The sequence below is a fragment of the Oncorhynchus keta genome, chromosome 31, assembly GCF_023373465.1.
Source record: "Oncorhynchus keta strain PuntledgeMale-10-30-2019 chromosome 31, Oket_V2, whole genome shotgun sequence".
Classification (NCBI taxonomy): domain Eukaryota; kingdom Metazoa; phylum Chordata; class Actinopteri; order Salmoniformes; family Salmonidae; genus Oncorhynchus; species Oncorhynchus keta.
In genome coordinates, this window is record NC_068451.1 from 16,423,502 (window position 1) to 16,443,414 (window position 19,913).

Below are 19,913 nucleotides of genomic sequence, written 5' to 3' on the forward strand. Positions count from 1 at the left end.
AGGGGGATGAATGGAAGAGGGGGATGAGAGGTAGAGGTACAAGTTGTGAAAGAGAGGCGACTCACCTGAGGGAACGCTAGTGAAGTTGGCGGGGCTGACGGAGGAGGGGAAGACAGGAGGAGGAGGACGAGGAGTAGCGGAGGAGACCGGAGGAGCAGGAAGAGCAAAGCCCGTGTCCATGGGGTCGACACCCTCCCCGTACGGCTCTGAGAGAGAGATGGGGATAAACAAGAATAGGATGATCAACTTCCTAAGACAATCAGAGAACCATGAATCTCACAGAGCAGAAGGGGAGAGACACTGAGAATCAGAGAGAAAAGGAGAGATAACGTTAAAATGACAGAGATAATGAGAAAAGGAGAGAAGAGGAGTGAGAATGAAAGGCAGTGAAAGAGAGCAATACCCTGAACGTACCGGAGTAGAAGGAGATCTCAGAGATGAGCATCCATCGGTCTGCAAAGGCAAACTGGCAGCGTAAGATCTGGGCGGGGCGACCCCCCAGGGGCAGGGAGATGGGGCGTGAGGAGGGGTCCTTCAGGTCCTCTAGAGGTACAGCCAGGGAGAGTGGGGGCGAGGACCAGGGGAGTAAGAGGCCAGGTTTAAACTGACAATCTACCTTACTGAAGACCCTCACACCCTGGGTGTGACGGTTATTACTGTGGACCTGGATGGGAAGGGGGGAGAGGGAGGGAAGAGGGGCTCAGTTACACCAGGTCTGTCAGGAGGAATGGGCCAAAATTCACCCAAAATTCACCCAACTTATTGTGGGAAGCTTGTGTAAGGCTACCCGCAACGTTTGACCCAATTTAAACCATTTTCTATGGCTACAAAGCACACAGGGAGGAAGGTGGAAAATAACACAAATGAGTGAAAGTGGAAAGTGATAAGTGACAAAGTACGAGAGGGAAGAGAAGAGAAAGGAAAGAGAAGTGGGGTGAGAATAAGAGAGGGGGAAACGGAGAGGTGATTGATTGGAGAAAATACATTTTACAGCCCACCAGAGGGACACGGCAGGAAAGAAAGGTTCCATCTATGTCTATAGACCATCACTGCTACCTAGTGTGTGAGAGTGAGTATGTACATAGTCAACGGTAGGCTTCGAGGGGACTCCTATGGTAGATACACCTATAGCTCATCTCTTGGCAGTAGTACTGTAGACTACTTTATCACTGACCTCAACCCAGAATCTCTCAGAGCGTTCACAGTCAGTCCACTAACACCCCTATCAGACCACAGCAAAATCACAGTCTACTTAAACAGAGCAATACTCAACCACGAGGCATCAAAGCCAAAGGAACTGAGTAACATTAAGAAATGCTATAGGTGGAAGGAATGCAGTTTGGAAACCTACCAAAAACAATTAGGCAACAACAAATTCAATCCCTTTTAGACAATTTCCTGGGTAAAACGTTCCACTGTAATAGTGAAGGTGTAAACTTGGCAGTAGAAAATCTTAACAGTATATTTGACCTCTCAGCTTCCCTATCAAATCTAAAAATCTCAAATAGAAAACCGAAGAAAATTAACAATAATGACAAATGGTTTGATGAGGAATGCAAAAATCTAAGAAAGAAATTGAGAAACCTGTCCAACCAAAAACATAGAGACCCGGAAAACCTGAGTCTACGCCTTCACTATGGTGAATCACTAAAACAATACAGAAACACACTACGGAAAAAGAAGGAACAGCATGTCAGAAATCAGCTCAATGCAATTGAAGAATCCATAGACTCTAACCACTTCTGGGAAAATTGGAAAACACTAAACAAACAACAACACAAAGAATTATCTATCCAAAATGGAGATGTCTGGGTAAACCACTTCTCCAATCTTTTTGGTTCTATAACAAAGAACAAAGAGCAAAAACATATACATGATCAACTACAGATCTTAGAATCAACTATTAAAGACTACCAGAACCCACTGGATTCTCCAATTACATTGAATGAGTTACAGGACAAAATAAAAACCCTCCAACCCAAAAAGGCCTGTGGTGTCGATGGTATCCTCAATGAAATGATCAAATATACAGACAACAAATTCCAACTGGCTATACTAAAACTCTTTAACATCATACTTAGCTCTGGCATCTTCCCCAATATTTGGAACCAAGGACTGATCACCCCAATCCACAAAAGTGGAGACAAATTTGACCCCAATAACTACCGTGGAATATGTGTCAACAGTAACCTTGGGAAAATCCTCTGCATTATTATTAACAGCAGACTCGTACATTTCCTCAATGAAAACAATGTACTGAGCAAATGTCAAATTGGCTTTTTACCAAATTACCGTACAACAGACCATGTATTCACCCTGCACACCTTAATTGACAACCAAACAAACCAAAACAAAGGCAAAGTCTTCTCATGCTTTGTTGATTTCAAAAAACCTTCGACTCAATTTGGCATGAGGGTCTGCTATACAAACTGATGGAAAGTGGTGTTGGGGTAAAACATATGACATTATAAAATCCATGTACACAAACAACAAGTGTGCGGTTAAAATTGGCAAAAACACACACATTTCTTCACACAGGGTCGTGGGGTTAGACAGGGATGCAGCTTAAGCCCCACCCTCTTCAACATATATATCAACGAACTGGCGCGGGCACTAGAAAAGTCTGCAGCACCCGGCCTCCCCCTGCTAGAATCAAAGTCAAATGTCTGCTGTTTGCTGATGATCTGGTGCTTCTGTCACCAACCAAGGAGGGCCTACAGCAGCACCTAGATCTTATGCACAGATTCTGTCAGACCTGGCCCCTGACAGTAAATCTCAGTAAGACCAAAATAATGGTGTTCCAAAAAAGGTTGAGTCACCAGGACCACAAATACAAAAGCCATCTCGACACTGTTGCCCTAGAGCACACAAAAACTATACATACCTTGGCCTAAACATCAGCGCCACAGGTAACTTCCACAAAGGTGTGAACGATCTGAGAGACAAGGCAAGAAGGGCATTCTATGCCATCAAAAGAAACATAAATTTCAACATACCAATTAGGATTTGGCTAAAAATACTTGAATCAGTCATAGAGCCCATTGCCCTTTATGGTTGTGAGGTCTGGGGTCCGCTCACCAACCAAGACTTCACAAAATGGGACAAACACCAAATTGAGACTCTGCACGCAGAATTCTGCAAAAATATCCTCCGTGTACAACGTAAAACACCAAATAATGCATGCAGAGCAGAATTAGGCCGATACCCACTAATTATCAAAATCCAGAAAAGAGCCATTAAATTCTACAACCACCTAAAAGGAAGCGATTCACAAACCTTCCATAACAAAGCCATCACAAACAGAGAGATGAACCTGGAGAAGAGTCCCCTAAGCAAACTGGTCCTGGGGCTCTGTTCACAAACACAAACACACCCTACAGAGCCCCAGGACAACAGCACAATTAGACCCAACCAAATCACGAGAAAACAAAAAGATAATTACTTAACACATTGGAAAGAATTAACAAAAAACAGAGCAAACTAGAATGCTATTTGGCCCTCACAGAGAGTACACAGCGGCAGAATACCTGACCACTGTGACTGACCCAAAATTAAGGAAAGCTTTGACTATGTACAGACTCAGTGAGCATAGCCTTGCTATTGAGAAAGGCCGCCGTAGGCAGACATGGCTCTCAAGAGAAGACAGGCTATGTGCTCACTGCCCACAAAATGAGGTGGAAACTGAGCTGCACTTCCTAACCTCCTGCCCAATGTATGACCATATTAGAGAGACATATTTCCCCCAGATCACACAGATCCACAAAGAATTCGAAAACATATCCAATTTTGAAAACTCCCATACCTACTGGGTGAAATTCCACAGTGTGCCATCACAGCAGCAAGATTTGTGACCTGTTGCCACGAGAAAAGGGCAACCAGTGAAGAACAAACACCATTGTAAATACAACCCATATTTATGCTTATTTATTTTATCTTGTGTCCTTTAATTATTTGTACATTGTGTATGTGTATGTATATATATATATATATATATATATATATATATATATATATATATATATATATATATATATATATATATATATATATATATGTGTATATGTATATATATATATGTATATGTATATATATATATATGTATATATATATATATATATATATAATATGACATTTGTAATGTCTTTACTGTTTTGAAACTGTTGTATGTGTAATGTTTACTGTTAATTTTTGTTGTTTTTCACTTTATATATTCACTTTGTATGTTGTCTACCTCACTTGCTTTGGCAATGTTAACACATGTTTCCCATGCCAATAAAGCCCTTGAATTGAATTGAATTGAGAGAGAGAGAGCAGGAAGAGAGGGAGAGCAGGAAGAGAGAGAGAGGGAATAGAGAGATATAGATAGGATAGATGGTGAGGTAGATAGAGGTTCAGGGGGAAAGGTGGGGAATAGAATAGCCAGGAAGAGAGGGAGAATACAGAGGAAAGGGAAAGGGGGATAGGGCATCTGGAGAGAGGGAGAATACAGAGGAAAGGGAAAGGGGGATAGGGCATCTGGAGAGAGGGAGAATACAGAGGAAAGGGAAAGGGGGATAGGGCATCTGGAGAGAGGGAGAATACAGAGGAAAGGGAAAGGGGGATAGGGCATCTGGAGAGAGGGAGAATACAGAGGAAAGGAGGATAGGGCATCTGGAGAGAGGGAGAATACAGAGGAAAGGGGGATAGGGCATCTGGAGAGGGAGAATACAGAGGAAAGGAAAGGAGGATAGGGCATCTGGAGAGAGGGAGAATACAGAGGAAAGGGAAAGGAGGATAGGGCATCTGGAGAGAGGGAGAATACAGAGGAAAGGGAAAGGATAGGGCATCTGGAGAGAGGGAGAATACAGAGGAAAGGGGGAAAGGGGATAGGGCATCTGGAGAGAGGGAGAATACAGAGGAAAGGAAAGGGGATAGGGCATCTGGAGAGAGGGAGAATACAGAGGAAAGGGGATAGGGCAGAGGAAAGGGAAAGGAGGATCATGGAGAGAGGGAGAATACAGAGGAAAGGGAAAGGAGGATAGGGCATCTGGAGAGAGGGAGAATACAGAGGAAAGGAAAGGGGATAGGGCATCTGGAGAGAGGGAGAATACAGAGGAAAGGGAAAGGGGGATAGGGCATCTGGAGAGAGGAGAATACAGAGGAAAGGGGATAGGGCATCTGGAGAGAGGAGAATACAGAGGAAAGGGAAAGAGGGGAGAATACAGAGGGAAAGGGGATAGGGCATCTGGAGAGAGGGAGAATACAGAGGAAAGGGAAAGGAGGATAGGGCATCTGGAGAGAGGGAGAATACAGAGGAAAGGGAAAGGAGGATAGGGCATCTGGAGAGAGGGAGAATACAGAGGAAAGGGAAAGGGGGATAGGGCATCTGGAGAGAGGGAGAATACAGAGGAAAGGGGATAGGGCATCTGGAGAGAGGGAGAATACAGAGGAAAGGAAAAGGGGGATAGGGCATCTGGAGAGAGGGAGAATACAGAGGAAAGGGAAAGGGGATAGGGCATCTGGAGAGAGGAGAATACAGAGGAAAGGGAAAGGAGGATAGGGCATCTGGAGAGAGGGAGAATACAGAGGAAAGGGAAAGGGGGATAGGGCATCTGGAGAGAGGGAGAATACAGAGGAAAGGGAAAGGGGGATAGGGCATCTGGAGAGAGGGAGAATACAGAGGAAAGGGGGATAGGGCATCTGGAGAGAGGGAGAATACAGAGGAAAGGGGGATAGGGCATCTGGAGAGAGGGAGAATACAGAGGAAAGGGGGGGATAGGGCATCTGGAGAGAGGAGAATACAGAGGAAAGGAAAGGGGATAGGGCATCTGGAGAGAGGAGAATACAGAGGAAAGGGAAAGGGGATAGGGCATCTGGAGAGAGGGAGAATACAGAGGAAAGGGAAAGGGGATAGGGCATCTGGAGAGAGGGAGAATACAGAGGAAAGGGGGGGATAGGGCATCTGGAGAGAGGGAGAATACAGAGGAAAGGAAAGGGGATAGGGCATCTGGAGAGAGGGAGAATACAGAGGAAAGGGAAAGGGGATAGGGCATCTGGAGAGAGGGAGAATACAGAGGAAAGGAAAGGAGGATAGGGCATCTGGAGAGAGGGAGAATACAGAGGAAAGGGAAAGGGGGATAGGGCATCTGGAGAGAGGGAGAATACAGAGGAAAGGGGATAGGGCATCTGGAGAGCGGGAGAATACAGAGGAAAGGAAAGGGGATAGGGCATCTGGAGAGAGGGAGAATACAGAGGAAAGGGAAAGGGGGATAGGGCATCTGGAGAGAGGGAGAATACAGAGGAAAGGGAAAGGGGGATAGGGCATCTGGAGAGAGGGAGAATACAGAGGAAAGGGAAAGGAGGATAGGGCATCTGGAGAGAGGGAGAGGAAAGGGGGGATACATCTGAGGAAATACAGAGGAAAGGGGGATAGGGCATCTGGAGAGAGGGAGAATACAGAGGAAAGGGGGGGATAGGGCATCTGGAGAGAGAGAGAGAATACAGAGGAAAGGGAAAGGGGATAGGGCATCTGGAGAGAGGGAGAATACAGAGGAAAGGGAAAGGGGATAGGGCATCTGGAGAGAGGGAGAATACAGAGGAAAGGGAAAGGAGGATAGGGCATCTGGAGAGAGGGAGAATACAGAGGAAAGGAAAGGGGATAGGGCATCTGGAGAGAGGAGAATACAGAGGAAAGGGGGGATAGGGCATCTGGAGAGAGGGAGAATACAGAGGAAAGGGGGATAGGGCATCTGGAGAGAGGGAGAATACAGAGGAAAGAAAGGAGGATACATCTGGAGAGAGGGAGAATACAGAGGAAAGGGGGATAGGGCATCTGGAGAGAGGGGAGAATACAGAGGAAAGGGGGATAGGGCATCTGGAGAGAGGAGAATACAGAGGAAAGGGAAAGGATAGGGCATCTGGAGAGAGGGAGAATACAGAGGAAAGGGGAAAGGGGATAGGGCATCTGGAGAGAGGGAGAATACAGAGGAAAGGAAAGGATAGGGCATCTGGAGAGGGAGAATACAGAGGAAAGGGAAAGGGGGATAGGGCATCTGGAGAGGGAGAATACAGAGGAAAGGAAAGGAGGATAGGGCATCTGGAGGAAAGAATACAGAGGAAAGGAAAGGGGATAGGGCATCTGGAGAGAGGGAGAATACAGAGGAAAGGGGATAGGGCATCTGGAGAGGGGAGAATACAGAGGAAAGGGAAAGGATAGGGCATCTGGAGAGAGGGAGAATACAGAGGAAAGGGAAAGGGGGATAGGGCATCTGGAGAGAGAATACAGAGGAATACAGAGAAAGGGAATACAGAGGAAAGGGGATAGGGCATCTGGAGAGAGGGAGAATACAGAGGAAAGGGGGATAGGGCATCTGGAGAGAGGGAGAATACAGAGGAAAGGAAAGGAGGATAGGGCATCTGGAGAGAGGGAGAATACAGAGGAAAGGGGATAGGGCATCTGGAGAGAGGGAGAATACAGAGGAAAGGAAAGGGGATAGGCATCTGGAGAGAGGAGAATACAGAGGAAAGGGAAAGGAGGATAGGGCATCTGGAGAGAGGGAGAATACAGAGGAAAGGAAAGGGGGATAGGGCATCTGGAGAGGGGGAGAATACAGAGGAAAGGAAAGGGGATAGGCATCTGGAGAGAGGGAGAATACAGAGGAAAGGGAAAGGGGGAGAGAGGAGAATAGAGGCATCTGGAGAGGGGGAGGAGGAAAGGAGGATAGGGCATCTGGAGGAGGAGAAGAGGAAAGGAGGATAGGGCATCTGGAGAGAGGGAGAATACAGAGGAAAGGAAAGGAGGGGCATAGGGCATCTGGAGAGAGGGGGAGAATACAGAGGAAAGGGATAGGGCATCTGGAGGGAGAATACAGAGGAAAGGATGATAGGCATCTGGAGAGAGGGAGAATACAGAGGAAAGGAGGGGAAGGATAGGGCATCTGGAGAGGGAGAATACAGAGGAAAGGGAAAGGGGATAGGGCATCTGGAGAGAGGAGAATACAGAGGAAAGGAGGATACATCTGAGAAGGGAAAGGAGGAATAGGGAAAGGAGGGATAGGGCATCTGGAGAGAGGGAGAATACAGAGGAAAGGAAAGGATAGGGCATCTGGAGAGAGGAGAATACAGAGGAAAGGAAAGGATAGATAGGGCATCTGGAGAGAGGGAGAATACAGAGGAAAGGGGATAGGGCATCTGGAGAGAGGAGAATACAGAGGAAAGGGGATAGGGCATCTGGAGAGAGGGAGAATACAGAGGAAAGGGAAAGGAGGATAGGGCATCTGGAGAGAGGGAGAATACAGAGGAAAGGAAAGGGGGATAGGGCATCTGGAGAGAGGGAGAATACAGAGGAAAGGAAAGGGGATAGGGCATCTGGAGAGGGAGAATACAGAGGAATAGGGCATCTGGAGAGGGAGAACAGAGGAAAGGGGGATAGGGCATCTGGAGAGGAGGAAGAGAAAGGAGAGAGGAGAGGAAAGGGGATACATCTGAGGAAGAATACAGAGGAAAGGAAAGGGGATAGGGCATCTGGAGAGAGGAGAATACAGAGGAAAGGGGATAGGGCATCTGGAGAGAGGGAGAATACAGAGGAAAGGGGATAGGGCATCTGGAGAGAGGAGGAGAATACAGAGGAAAGGGAAAGGGGATAGGGCATCTGGAGAGGGAGAATACAGAGGAAAGGAAAGGGGGATAGGGCATCTGGAGAGAGGGAGAATACAGAGGAAAGGAAAGGGGATAGGGCATCTGGAGAGAGGGAGAATACAGAGGAAAGGAAAGGGGATAGGCATCTGGAGAGGGAGAATACAGAGGAAAGGGAAAGGGGATAGGGCATCTGGAGAGAGGGAGAATACAGAGGAAAGGGGATAGGGCATCTGGAGAGAGGGAGAATACAGAGGAAAGGGAAAGGGGATAGGGCATCTGGAGAGGGAGAGAATACAGAGGAAAGGGAAAGGGGGATAGGGCATCTGGAGAGAGGAGAATACAGAGGAAAGGGAAAGGAGGATAGGGCATCTGGAGAGAGGGAGAATACAGAGGAAAGGAAAGGGGGATAGGGCATCTGGAGAGGGAGAATACAGAGGAAAGGAAAGGGGATAGGGCATCTGGAGAGGGAGAATACAGAGGAAAGGGGATAGGGCATCTGGAGAGAGGGAGAATACAGAGGAAAGGGGGATAGGGCATCTGGAGAGGGAGAATACAGAGGGAAAGGATAGGCATCTGGAGAGAGGAGAATACAGAGAAAGGAAAGGGGGATAGGGCATCTGGAGAGAGGGAGAATACAGAGGAAAGGGAAAGGAGGATAGGGCATCTGGAGAGGGAGAATACAGAGGAAAGGAAAGGGGGATAGGGCATCTGAGAGGAGAATGGAGGAAAGAGAGGAGAGAGATACAGAGGAAAGGGGATAGGGCATCTGGAGAGAGGGAGAATACAGAGGAAAGGAAAGGAGGATAGGGCATCTGGAGAGAGGAGAATACAGAGGAAAGGGAAAGGGGATAGGGGCATCTGGAGAGAGGGAGAATACAGAGGAAAGGGAAAGGAGGATAGGGCATCTGGAGAGAGGGAGAATACAGAGGAAAGGGGGAAAGGAGGATACAGAGGAAAGGGGATAGGGCATCTGGAGAGAGGAGAATACAGAGGAAAGGAAAGGGATAGGGCATCTGGAGAGAGGAGAATACAGAGGAAATGGAAAGGGGATAGGCATCTGGAGAGGGAGAATACAGAGGAAAGGAAAGGAGGATAGGGCATCTGGAGAGAGGGAGAATACAGAGGAAAGGGGGGGATAGGGCATCTGGAGAGAGGGAGAATACAGAGGGAAGGGGGATAGGGCATCTGGAGAGAGGAGGAGAAGGGCATCTGGACAGAGGAAAGGGAAAGGATAGGGCATCTGGAGAGGGAGAATACAGAGGAAAGGGGGATAGGGCATCTGGAGAGAGGAGAATACAGAGGAAAGGGGATAGGGCATCTGGAGAGAGGGAGAATACAGAGGAAAGGGAAAGGGGGATAGGGCATCTGGAGAGGGAGAATACAGAGGAAAGGAAAGGGGATAGGGCATCTGGAGAGAGGAGAATACAGAGGAAAGGGAAAGGGGGATAGGGCATCTGGAGAGAGGGAGAATACAGAGGAAAGGAAGGATAGGGCATCTGGAGAGAGGGAGAATACAGAGGAAAGGAAAGGATAGGGCATCTGGAGAGAGGAGAATACAGAGGAAAGGGAAAGGGGATAGGGCATCTGGAGAGAGGGAGAATACAGAGGAAAGGAAAGATAGGGCATCTGGAGAGAGGGAGAATACAGAGGAAAGGGGGATAGGGCATCTGGAGAGAGGGAGAATACAGAGGAAAGGAAAGGGGATAGGGCATCTGGAGAGAGGGAGAATACAGAGGAAAGGGAAAGGGGATAGGGCATCTGGAGAGAGGAGAATACAGAGGAAAGGAAAGGGGATAGGGCATCTGGAGAGAGGAGAATACAGAGGAAAGGAAAGGATAGGGCATCTGGAGAGGGGAGAATACAGAGGAAAGGAGGATAGGGCATCTGGAGAGGAGAATACAGAGGAAAGAAAGGAGGATAGGGCATCTGGAGAGAGGGAGAAAAGGAAGGGGATACAGAGGAAGAGGGAAAGGAAAGGGGATAGGGCATCTGGAGAGGGAGAATACAGAGGAAAGGAAAGGGGATAGGGCATCTGGAGAGAGGGAGAATACAGAGGAAAGGGAAAGGGGATAGGGCATCTGGAGAGAGGGAGAATACAGAGGAAAGGGGGATAGGGCATCTGGAGAGGGAGAATACAGAGGAAAGGGAAAGGGGATAGGGCATCTGATACAGAGGGCATCTGGAGAGAGGGAGAATACATCTGAGGGGAGAAGGGAAAGGGGATAGGGCATCTGGAGAGAGGGAGAATACAGAGGAAAGGGATAGGGCATCTGGAGAGAGGGAGAATACAGAGGAAAGGAAAGGAGGATAGGGCATCTGGAGAGGAGAATACAGAGGAAAGGAGGATAGGGCATCTGGAGAGAGGGAGAATACAGAGGAAAGGAAAGGGGATAGGGCATCTGGAGAGGGGAGAATACAGAGGAAAGGAAAGGGGGATAGGGCATCTGGAGAGAGGGAGAATACAGGGAGAACATCTGGAGAGAGAATACAGAGGAAAAGGGGATAGGGCATCTGAGGAAGAGGGAAAGGAGGATAGGGCATCTGGAGGGAGAATACAGAGGAAAGGGAAAGGGATAGGGCATCTGGAGAGAGGGAGAATACAGAGGAAAGGGAAAGGGGGATAGGCATCTGGAGAGGGGAGAATACAGAGGAAAGGGAAAGGAGGATAGGGCATCTGGAGAGGGAGAATACAGAGGAAGGGAAAGGGGGATAGGGCATCTGGAGAGGGAGAATACAGAGGAAAGGGGATAGGGCATCTGGAGAGGGGAGAATACAGAGGAAAGGGGAAAGGGGGATAGGGCATCTGGAGAGAGGGAGAATACAGAGGAAAGGGGAAATCTGGAGGGACAGGGCATCTGGAGAGAGGAGGAGGAATACAGAGGAAAGGGGATAGGGCATCTGGAGAGGAGAATACAGAGGAAAGGAAAGGGGATAGGGCATCTGGAGAGAGGGAGAATACAGAGGAAAGGGGGGATAGGGCATCTGGAGAGAGAATACAGAGGAGAATACAGAGGAAGAGGGAGGATAGGGCATCTGGAGAGGAGAATACAGAGGAAAGGGGATAGGGCATCTGGAGAGAGGGAGAATACAGAGGAAAGGAAAGGGGATAGGGCATCTGGAGAGAGGGAGAATACAGAGGAAAGGAAAGGGGATAGGGCATCTGGAGAGAGGGAGAATACAGAGGAAAGGGGATAGGGCATCTGGAGGGGAGAATACAGGGCATCTGGAGAGAGGGAGAATACAGAGGAAAGGGAAAGGGGATAGGGCATCTGGAGAGGGAGAATACAGAGGAAAGGGAAAGGGGATAGGGCATCTGGAGAGAGGGAGAATACAGAGGAAAGGGAAAGGATAGGGCATCTGGAGAGAGGGAGAATACAGAGGAAGAGGAGAATACAGAGGAAAGGCAGAAAGGGGGATAGGATCAGAGAGGGAGAATACAGAGGAAAGGAAAGGGGATAGGGCATCTGGAGAGAGGAGAATACAGAGGAAAGGGGGGATAGGGCATCTGGAGAGAGGGAGAGGAAAGGGAAAGGGGATACAGAGAAAGAAAGGGGATAGGGCATCTGGAGAGAGGGAGAATACAGAGGAAAGGAAAGGGGATAGGGCATCTGGAGAGAGGGAGAATACAGAGGGGAAAGGGAAAGGGGATAGGGCATCTGGAGAGAGGGAGAATACAGAGGAAAGGAAAGGGGATAGGGCATCTGGAGAGAGGAAATACAGAGGAAAGGGGGATAGGGCATCTGGAGAGAGGGAGAATACAGAGGAAAGGGGGATAGGGCATCTGGAGAGAGGGAGAATACAGAGGAAAGGGAAGGGCATCTGGAGAGAGGGAGAAAAGGGCATCTGGAGAGAGGATACAGAGGAAAGGGAAAGGGGGATAGGGCATCTGGAGAGAGGGAGAATACAGAGAGGGAGAATACAGGAAAAGGATAGATCTGGAGGATAGGGCATCTGGAGAGAGGGAGAATACAGAGGGAAAGGGGAAAGGGGATAGGGCATCTGGAGAGAGGGGAGAAGAGAGGAGAATACAGAGGAAAGGGTAGGGCATCTGGAGAGGGGGGGAGAATACAGAGGAAAGGGAAAGGGATAGGGCATCTGGAGAGGGGAGAATACAGAGGAAAGGAAAGGGGGATAGGGCATCTGGAGAGAGGGAGAATACAGAGGAAATACAAGGGGAAAGGAGGATAGGGCATCTGGAGAGAGGGAGAATACAGAGGAAAGGGGATAGGGCATCTGGAGAGGGAGAATACAGAGGAAAGGGGGATAGGGCATCTGGAGGGAGAATACAGAGGAAAGGGGAGGAGGATACAGAGGCATCTGGAGAGAGGGAGAATACAGAGAAAGGAGGAGAGGGGGATACAGAGGAAAGGCCATCTGGAGAGAGGAGAATACAGAGGAAAGGAAAGGAGGATAGGGCATCTGGAGAGAGGGAGAATACAGAGGAAAGGGAAAGGGGGATAGGGCATCTGGAGAGAGGGAGAATACAGAGGAAAGGGAAAGGAGGGATAGGGCATCTGGAGAGAGGGAGAATACAGAGGAAAGGAAAGGATAGGGCATCTGGAGAGGAGAATACAGAGGAAAGGGAAAGGAGGATAGGGCATCTGGAGAGAGGGAGAATACAGAGGAAAGGAAAGGGGATAGGGCATCTGGAGAGAGGAGAATACAGAGGAAAGGAAAGGAGGATAGGGCATCTGGAGAGAGGGAGAATACAGAGGAAAGGAAAGGAGGATAGGGCATCTGGAGAGAGGAGAATACAGAGGAAAGGGAAGGGGATAGGGCATCTGGAGAGAGGAGAATACAGAGGAAAGGAGGATAGGGCAGGAGGAAATACAGAGGAAAGGGGATAGGGCATCTGGAGAGAGGAGAATACAGAGGAAAGGGAAAGGAGGATAGGGCATCTGGAGAGAGGAGAATACAGAGAAAGGGAAAGGAGGATAGGGCATCTGGAGAGAGGGAGAATACAGAGGAAAGGAAAGAAAGGAGGGGATAGGGAGAGAGGGGGAAAGGAGGATAGGGCATCTGGAGAGAGGGAGAATACAGAGGAAAGGGAAAGGAGGATAGGGCATCTGGAGAGGGAGAATACAGAGGAAAGGGGGGATAGGGCATCTGGAGAGAAATACAGAGGAAAGATAGGAAAGGAGGAAGGGCATCTGGAGAGGAAAGGAAAGGGGATGGGGCATCTGGAGAGGAGAATACAGAGGAAAGGGGGATAGGGCATCTGGAGAGAGGGGAGAATACAGAGGAAATCTGGAGAAAGGAGGGATAGGGCATCTGGAGAGAGGAGAATACAGAGGAAAGGGGGATAGGGCATCTGGAGAGAGGGAGAATACAGAGGAAAGGGGATAGGGCATCTGGAGAGGGAGAATACAGAGGAATACAGGAGAGGGAGAATACAGAGGAAAGGAGGATAGATTGGCATCTGGAGAGAGGGAGAATACAGAGGAAAGGAAAGAAAGGGGGAGGAGAATAGGGAAAGGGGAAAGGAGGATAGGGCATCTGGAGAGAGGGAGAGAATACAGAGGAAAGGGAAAGGGGATAGGGCATCTGGAGAGAGGAGAATACAGAGGAAAGGGAAAGGGGATAGGGCATCTGGAGGGGAGAATACAGGGAAAGGAGGATAGGGCATCTGGAGGAGGGAAATACAGAGGAAAGGGAAAGGAGGATAGGGCATCTGGAGAGAGGCAGAATACAGAGGAAAGGGAAAGGAGGATAGGGCATCTGGAGAGAGGGAGAGGAAGGGGGATACAGAGAGAAATACAGAGGAAAGGGGATAGGGCATCTGGAGAGAGGGAGAATACAGAGGAAAGGGAAAGGGGATAGGGCATCTGGAGAGAGGAGAATACAGAGGAAAGGGGGATAGGGCATCTGGAGAGAGGGAGAATACAGAGGAAAGGAAAGGGATAGGGCATCTGGAGAGGAGAATACAGAGGAAAGGAAAGGATAGGGCATCTGGAGAGAGGGAGAATACAGAGGAAAGGGGGGGGGGATAGGGCATCTGGAGAGAGGAGAATACAGAGGAAAGGGAAAGGGGATAGGGCATCTGGAGAGGGAGAATACAGAGGAAAGGAAAGGGGGATAGGGCATCTGGAGAGAGGAGAATACAGAGGAAATACAGGGAAAGGGGATAGGGCATCTGGAGAGAGGGAGAATACAGAGGAAAGGGGGAAGGGCATCTGGAGGAGGATACAGGGCATCTGGAGAGAGGGAATACAGAGGAAAGGAAAGGGGATAGGCATCTGGAGAGAGAATACAGAGGAAAGGGGGGATAGGGCATCTGGAGAGAGGGAGAATACAGAGGAAAGGGAGAAAGGGAAGATAGGCATCTGGAGAGGGAGAATACAGAGGAAAGGGAAAGGGGATAGGGCATCTGGAGAGAGGGAGAATACAGAGGAAAGGAAAGGGGATAGGGCATCTGGAGAGAGGAGAATACAGAGGAAAGGAGGATAGGGCATCTGGAGAGAGGGAGAATACAGAGGAAAGGAAAGGAGGATAGGGCATCTGGAGAGAGGGGAGAATACAGAGGAAAGGAAAAGGGGATAGGGCATCTGGAGAGAGGAGAATACAGAGGAAAGGGAAAGGAGGATAGGGCATCTGGAGAGAGGAGAATACAGAGGAAAGGAAAGGAGGATAGGGCATCTGGAGGAGGGAGAATACAGAGGAAAGGAAGGGGGATAGGGCATCTGGAGAGAGGGAGAATACAGAGGAAAAGGAGGATAGGGCATCTGGAGAGAGGGAGAATACAGAGGAAAGGAAAGGATAGGGCATCTGGAGAGGGAGAATACAGAGGAAAGGAAAGGGGATAGGGCATCTGGAGAGAGGGAGAATACAGAGGAAAGGGGATAGGGCATCTGGAGAGGAGAATAAGACAGAGGAAAGGAAAAGGAGGATAGGGCATCTGGAGGAGGGAGAATACAGAGGAAAGGGAAAGGAGGATAGGGCATCTGGAGAGGGGAGAATACAGAGGAAAGGAAAGGGGATAGGGCATCTGGAGAGAGGGAGAATACAGAGGAAAGGGAAGGGGGATAGGGCATCTGGAGAGAGGAGAATACAGAGGAAAGGAGGATAAGGCATCTGGAGAGAGGGAGAATACAGAGGAAAGGGGATGGGCATCTGGAGAGAGGCAGAATACAGAGGAAAGGGAAAGGAGGATAGGGCATCTGGAGAGAGGAGAATACAGAGGAAAGGGAAAGGGGATAGGGCATCTGGAGAGAGGAGAATACAGAGGAAAGGAAAAGGAGGATAGGGCATCTGGAGAGAGGAGAATACAGAGGAAAGGAAAGGGGGATAGGGCATCTGGAGAGAGGGAGAATACAGAGGAAAGGAAAGGGCATCTGGAGAGAGGCATCTGGAGGAAAGGGGAGGAGAATAGGGCATCTGGAGAGAGGGAGAATACAGGGAAAGGGGGATAGGGCATCTGGAGAGAGGGGAGAATACAGAGAAGGAAAGGGGATAGGGCATCTGGAGAGAGGGAGAATACAGAGGAAAGGGAAGGGGATAGGGCATCTGGAGAGAGGGAAAGAAAGGGTGAGTGAGAAGCTCCCTCTAATGGGGAATGAAGGGCTGGTATTAAGACTCTACTGACAGGTTAGTCATTAACCTGACACTTACAGAGGAAAATCTCTAACTAAAACCACATGTGTATATCTGTGTAAAACAACCACACACACACACACACGACACACACACACACACACACACACACACACACACACACACACACACACACACACACACACACACACACACACGCTCTCATGCACACTCCTGGAACACAACACGGAGGTTAATATGTAACTGATTGTAATCTGGAGGGGGCCTAATAATTCAACAAAGCAAAGCCTGCTGGGTAATCTGATCTGCACAAGCCTGGCTAGAAAACATACATTATGTTCTTGTTATTTCGTGCTTAAGTCTTCCTGTTGCATTCTTCTAGAACATGTTTCTGCTCACTTGAATGCACTTATTTCTGAGTTGGATGAAAACATCCTACTAACTGACTGAAATGTAAATGAAAGAACAAGGAACATATGACAAGTAGGTTAGAGGAGAACAGACCCTTATTAGGCCGTCATTGTAAATAATAATTATGCTCTCAAAACGATTCACCTGGATAAATAAAAAAGGAGAAAGTATTTGCCTCATTCTGATTTTCTATACTTTTGCATATTTTTCATACTGAATGTTATAAAATCTTCCACAAAACCTAATATTAGATAAAAGGAACCTGCGTTTACAAATAACAAAAAAATATATACTTATTTTATATATTTAATGAACAAAGTGATGCAACACCCAATGCCCCTGTGTGAAAAGTAATTGCCCCCTTACTCAATAACTGGTTGTGCCACCTTGAACTGCAATGACTCCAACTAAAGGTGTCCACTCTCTCATATTGCTGTGGAGGAAGTGACCCTGGATGATCATCAAGACTCTTGGAAGAATGTTATGTAGAACTTCTTGGATGACATGGTTCCCCATTATGGCTGGAGAAAACCAAACACTGCATTCCACAGTAAGAACATCAGCCAACGGTCAAGCGTGGTGGTGGTAGTGTGATGGTTTTGGGGATGCTTTGCTGCCTCAGGACCTGGACAACTTGCCTTAATAGAAGGAACCATGAATTCTGCTCTGTATCAGAGAATTCCACAGGAGAATGTCAGGCCATCCGTCTGAGTTGAAGCTGAAGTACAGCTGGGTCATGCAGCAAGACAATGATCCAAAACACACAATCAATTCTACATGACCGAACCCCAATTGAGATGTTGTGGCAGGACTTGAAACAAGCAGTTCATGCTTGAAAACCCACAAATGTCGCTGAGCTAAAGCAGTTCTGCATGGAAGAGTGTGACAAAACTCCTCCACAGCAACGTGAGAGACTGATCAACTACTACAGGAAGCGTTTGGTTGGAGTCATTTCAGCTAAAAGGTGGCACAACCAGTTATTGAGTGTAATTGATGTTTAAGTTATTTTATAAACTAAGTTATGTAAGAATGTAATTATTGTATTATTTGTTCACTTAGGTTCCCTTTATCTAATATTAGGTTTTGGTTGAAGATCTGATAACATTCAGTATCAAAAATATGCAAAAGTATAGAAAATTAGAATGTGAGAGAGAAGAACAAAGAGAGAATAGAAGAACAAGAGAGAATGAGAGGAACAAAGAGAACATCTGAGAAAGAAACGAGGAAAAGATAGAGAGAGAGAGAGAGAGAGAGAGAGAAGAGGAAAGGAAACGGCATCTGAGAGAGAGGGAGAAGGAGGAAAAGAGGAGAAAGGGGACAATCTGGAGAATGAGAGAGAACTGGAGAATGAAGAACAAAGAGGGAGAATACAGAGGAAGAAGAGGATAGGGCAGAGGAGAGGAGAGAGAGAATACAGAGAAAAGGATAGGAGAAAACCTGAGAAAGGACAGAGAATGGAAATGGGAGGAATCTGAGAGAGAGAAGGAGAGGAAGAATGAAGAGGGAAAAAGGACATCTGGAGGAGGGGAACGAGGAATAAAGGAAAACGAGAAGAATGAGGGAGAGAAGAAACGGAGAAGAATACAAGAGGAAGGGGATAGGGCATCTGGAGAGAAACAGAGGAAAAGGAAAGAAAAAACTGGAGAGAGGAAACAGAGGAGGGAAAGGAAGGATAGGGCATCTGGAGAGGAAGGGGGAGAATGTCCCAGGGAAAGGGAAAGGAGGATGAGACATCTGGAGAGAGGAGAAAAAAAGGAAGAGGGGATAGGGCATCTGGAGGGGAGAAGAAAGAGGAGGAAGGAAGAATCTGGAGAGAAGAACGAAGAAAACGAGGGACGAAGAGAGAGGGAAAACGAAGAAGAAACAAAGAGAAGATGAGAGAGAAACGAAGAAGAGGGAAGAAACGAAGGAGAGAGGGAGAGAAGGAAGAAGAAATGAAGGGGACGATCTGAGAGAGAGAAGAGAAACGAGAGAAAGGGACAAAGAAGAATCTGAAGAGAGAAGAGGAACAGAAAGAGGGAAAGAACAGAGAAGAAATAAAAGGGAACTGGAAGAGGGAGAATACAGAAAGAGAGGAAGGTGGAATGAAATGGAAGAGAGAGAGAGAAACGGGAAAGAGATCTGGAGAGAATACAGAGGAAAGAACATCTATGGAGAGCGGGAAAGAACAGAGGAAAGGAAGATAGAAGAATCTGGAGAGACGAATACAGAGGAAGAATAAGGATAGGGCATCTGGAGAGAAAGAATAAAGAGAGGGAAAGGGAAACGGGATAGAGAGAAGAAACAAAGGAAGAAAGAGGGGAAAATCTGGAGAGAGGAGAAAAACAGAGGAAAGGGGATGAAGAAGAAACTGGAGAGAGGGAGAATACAGAGGAGAAGAAGGGAAAGAACATCTGGAGAAAAGAAACAGAAAGGGAGAAAGGGGACAGGAGAGAAGGAAAAGGAAGAGAAAAGAAGGCAGAAGAAAGAGAATACGAGGAGAGAGGAAAACAAAAAGAGAAGATAGAGCATCTGGAAAACGAGAAAAGAAGAAGAAACATCTGAGAGAAAGAAAAAAAGAAAATGCTCCCTCATCAGGGGAATGAAGAAGAAGAAGAAAGAAAGAAAGTTAGAATTAAAGAGAGAGACAGAAGAGAAAGAATATTGTAAAACCACATGTGTATATCTGAGAAACCACACAAGAAGAAGAATGGTGTTTGAACACAAAGAACACAGAAACACACACACAATGTTTTGTTCGAAAAACACACGCTCTCATGCACACTCCTGGAGACACAACACGGAGGTTAATATGTAACTGATTGTAATCTCTGGAGGGGCCTAATAATTCAACAAAGCAAAGCCTGCTGGAGGTAATCACAGTCTGCACAAGCCTGGCTAGAAAACATACATTATGTTCTTGTTATTTCGTGCTTAAGTCTTCCTGTTGCATTCTTCTAGAACATGTTTCTGCTTTCCTTGAATGCACTTATTTCTGAGTTGGATGAAAACCTACTAACTGACTAAATGTAAATGAGAAGAAAGAACTAGGAACATATGACAAGAAAGAAGAAGAAGTTAGAGGAGAACAGACCCTTATTAGGCCGTCAGTAAATAATAATTATGCTCTCAAAACGATTCACCTGGATAAATAAAAGGTAGAGTAGAGAGCCTCATTCTGATTTCAGTATACTTTTGCATATTTTTTCATACTGGAGAGAGGTTCGATCTTCCACCAAAACCTAATATTGAATAAAGGGAACCTAGTTTACAAATAACAAAAAAATATATACTTATTTTATATATTTAAAGAAATCAAGGTCAGAGAATCTGAAAATGCCCCTGTGAGAAAAGAA

The 19,913-nt window shown here is 47.3% G+C and overlaps 1 protein-coding gene across 4 annotated transcripts in view; it reads right to left on the reverse strand.

Moving 5' to 3' along the window:
• Positions 1 to 19,913, reverse strand: part of LOC118364072 (epithelial discoidin domain-containing receptor 1) — an 83,424-nt gene that overhangs the window by 17,850 nt on the left and 45,661 nt on the right. For all 4 annotated transcript variants that reach the window (XM_052489770.1, XM_052489771.1, XM_052489769.1 and 1 more), the window contains exons 9-10: positions 415 to 664; positions 66 to 206 (exon numbers count right to left, since the gene is read on the reverse strand). In XM_052489770.1, coding sequence (XP_052345730.1) covers positions 66 to 206; positions 415 to 664 — 391 coding nt within the window. The remainder of the gene's footprint in view (positions 1 to 65; positions 207 to 414; positions 665 to 19,913) is intronic.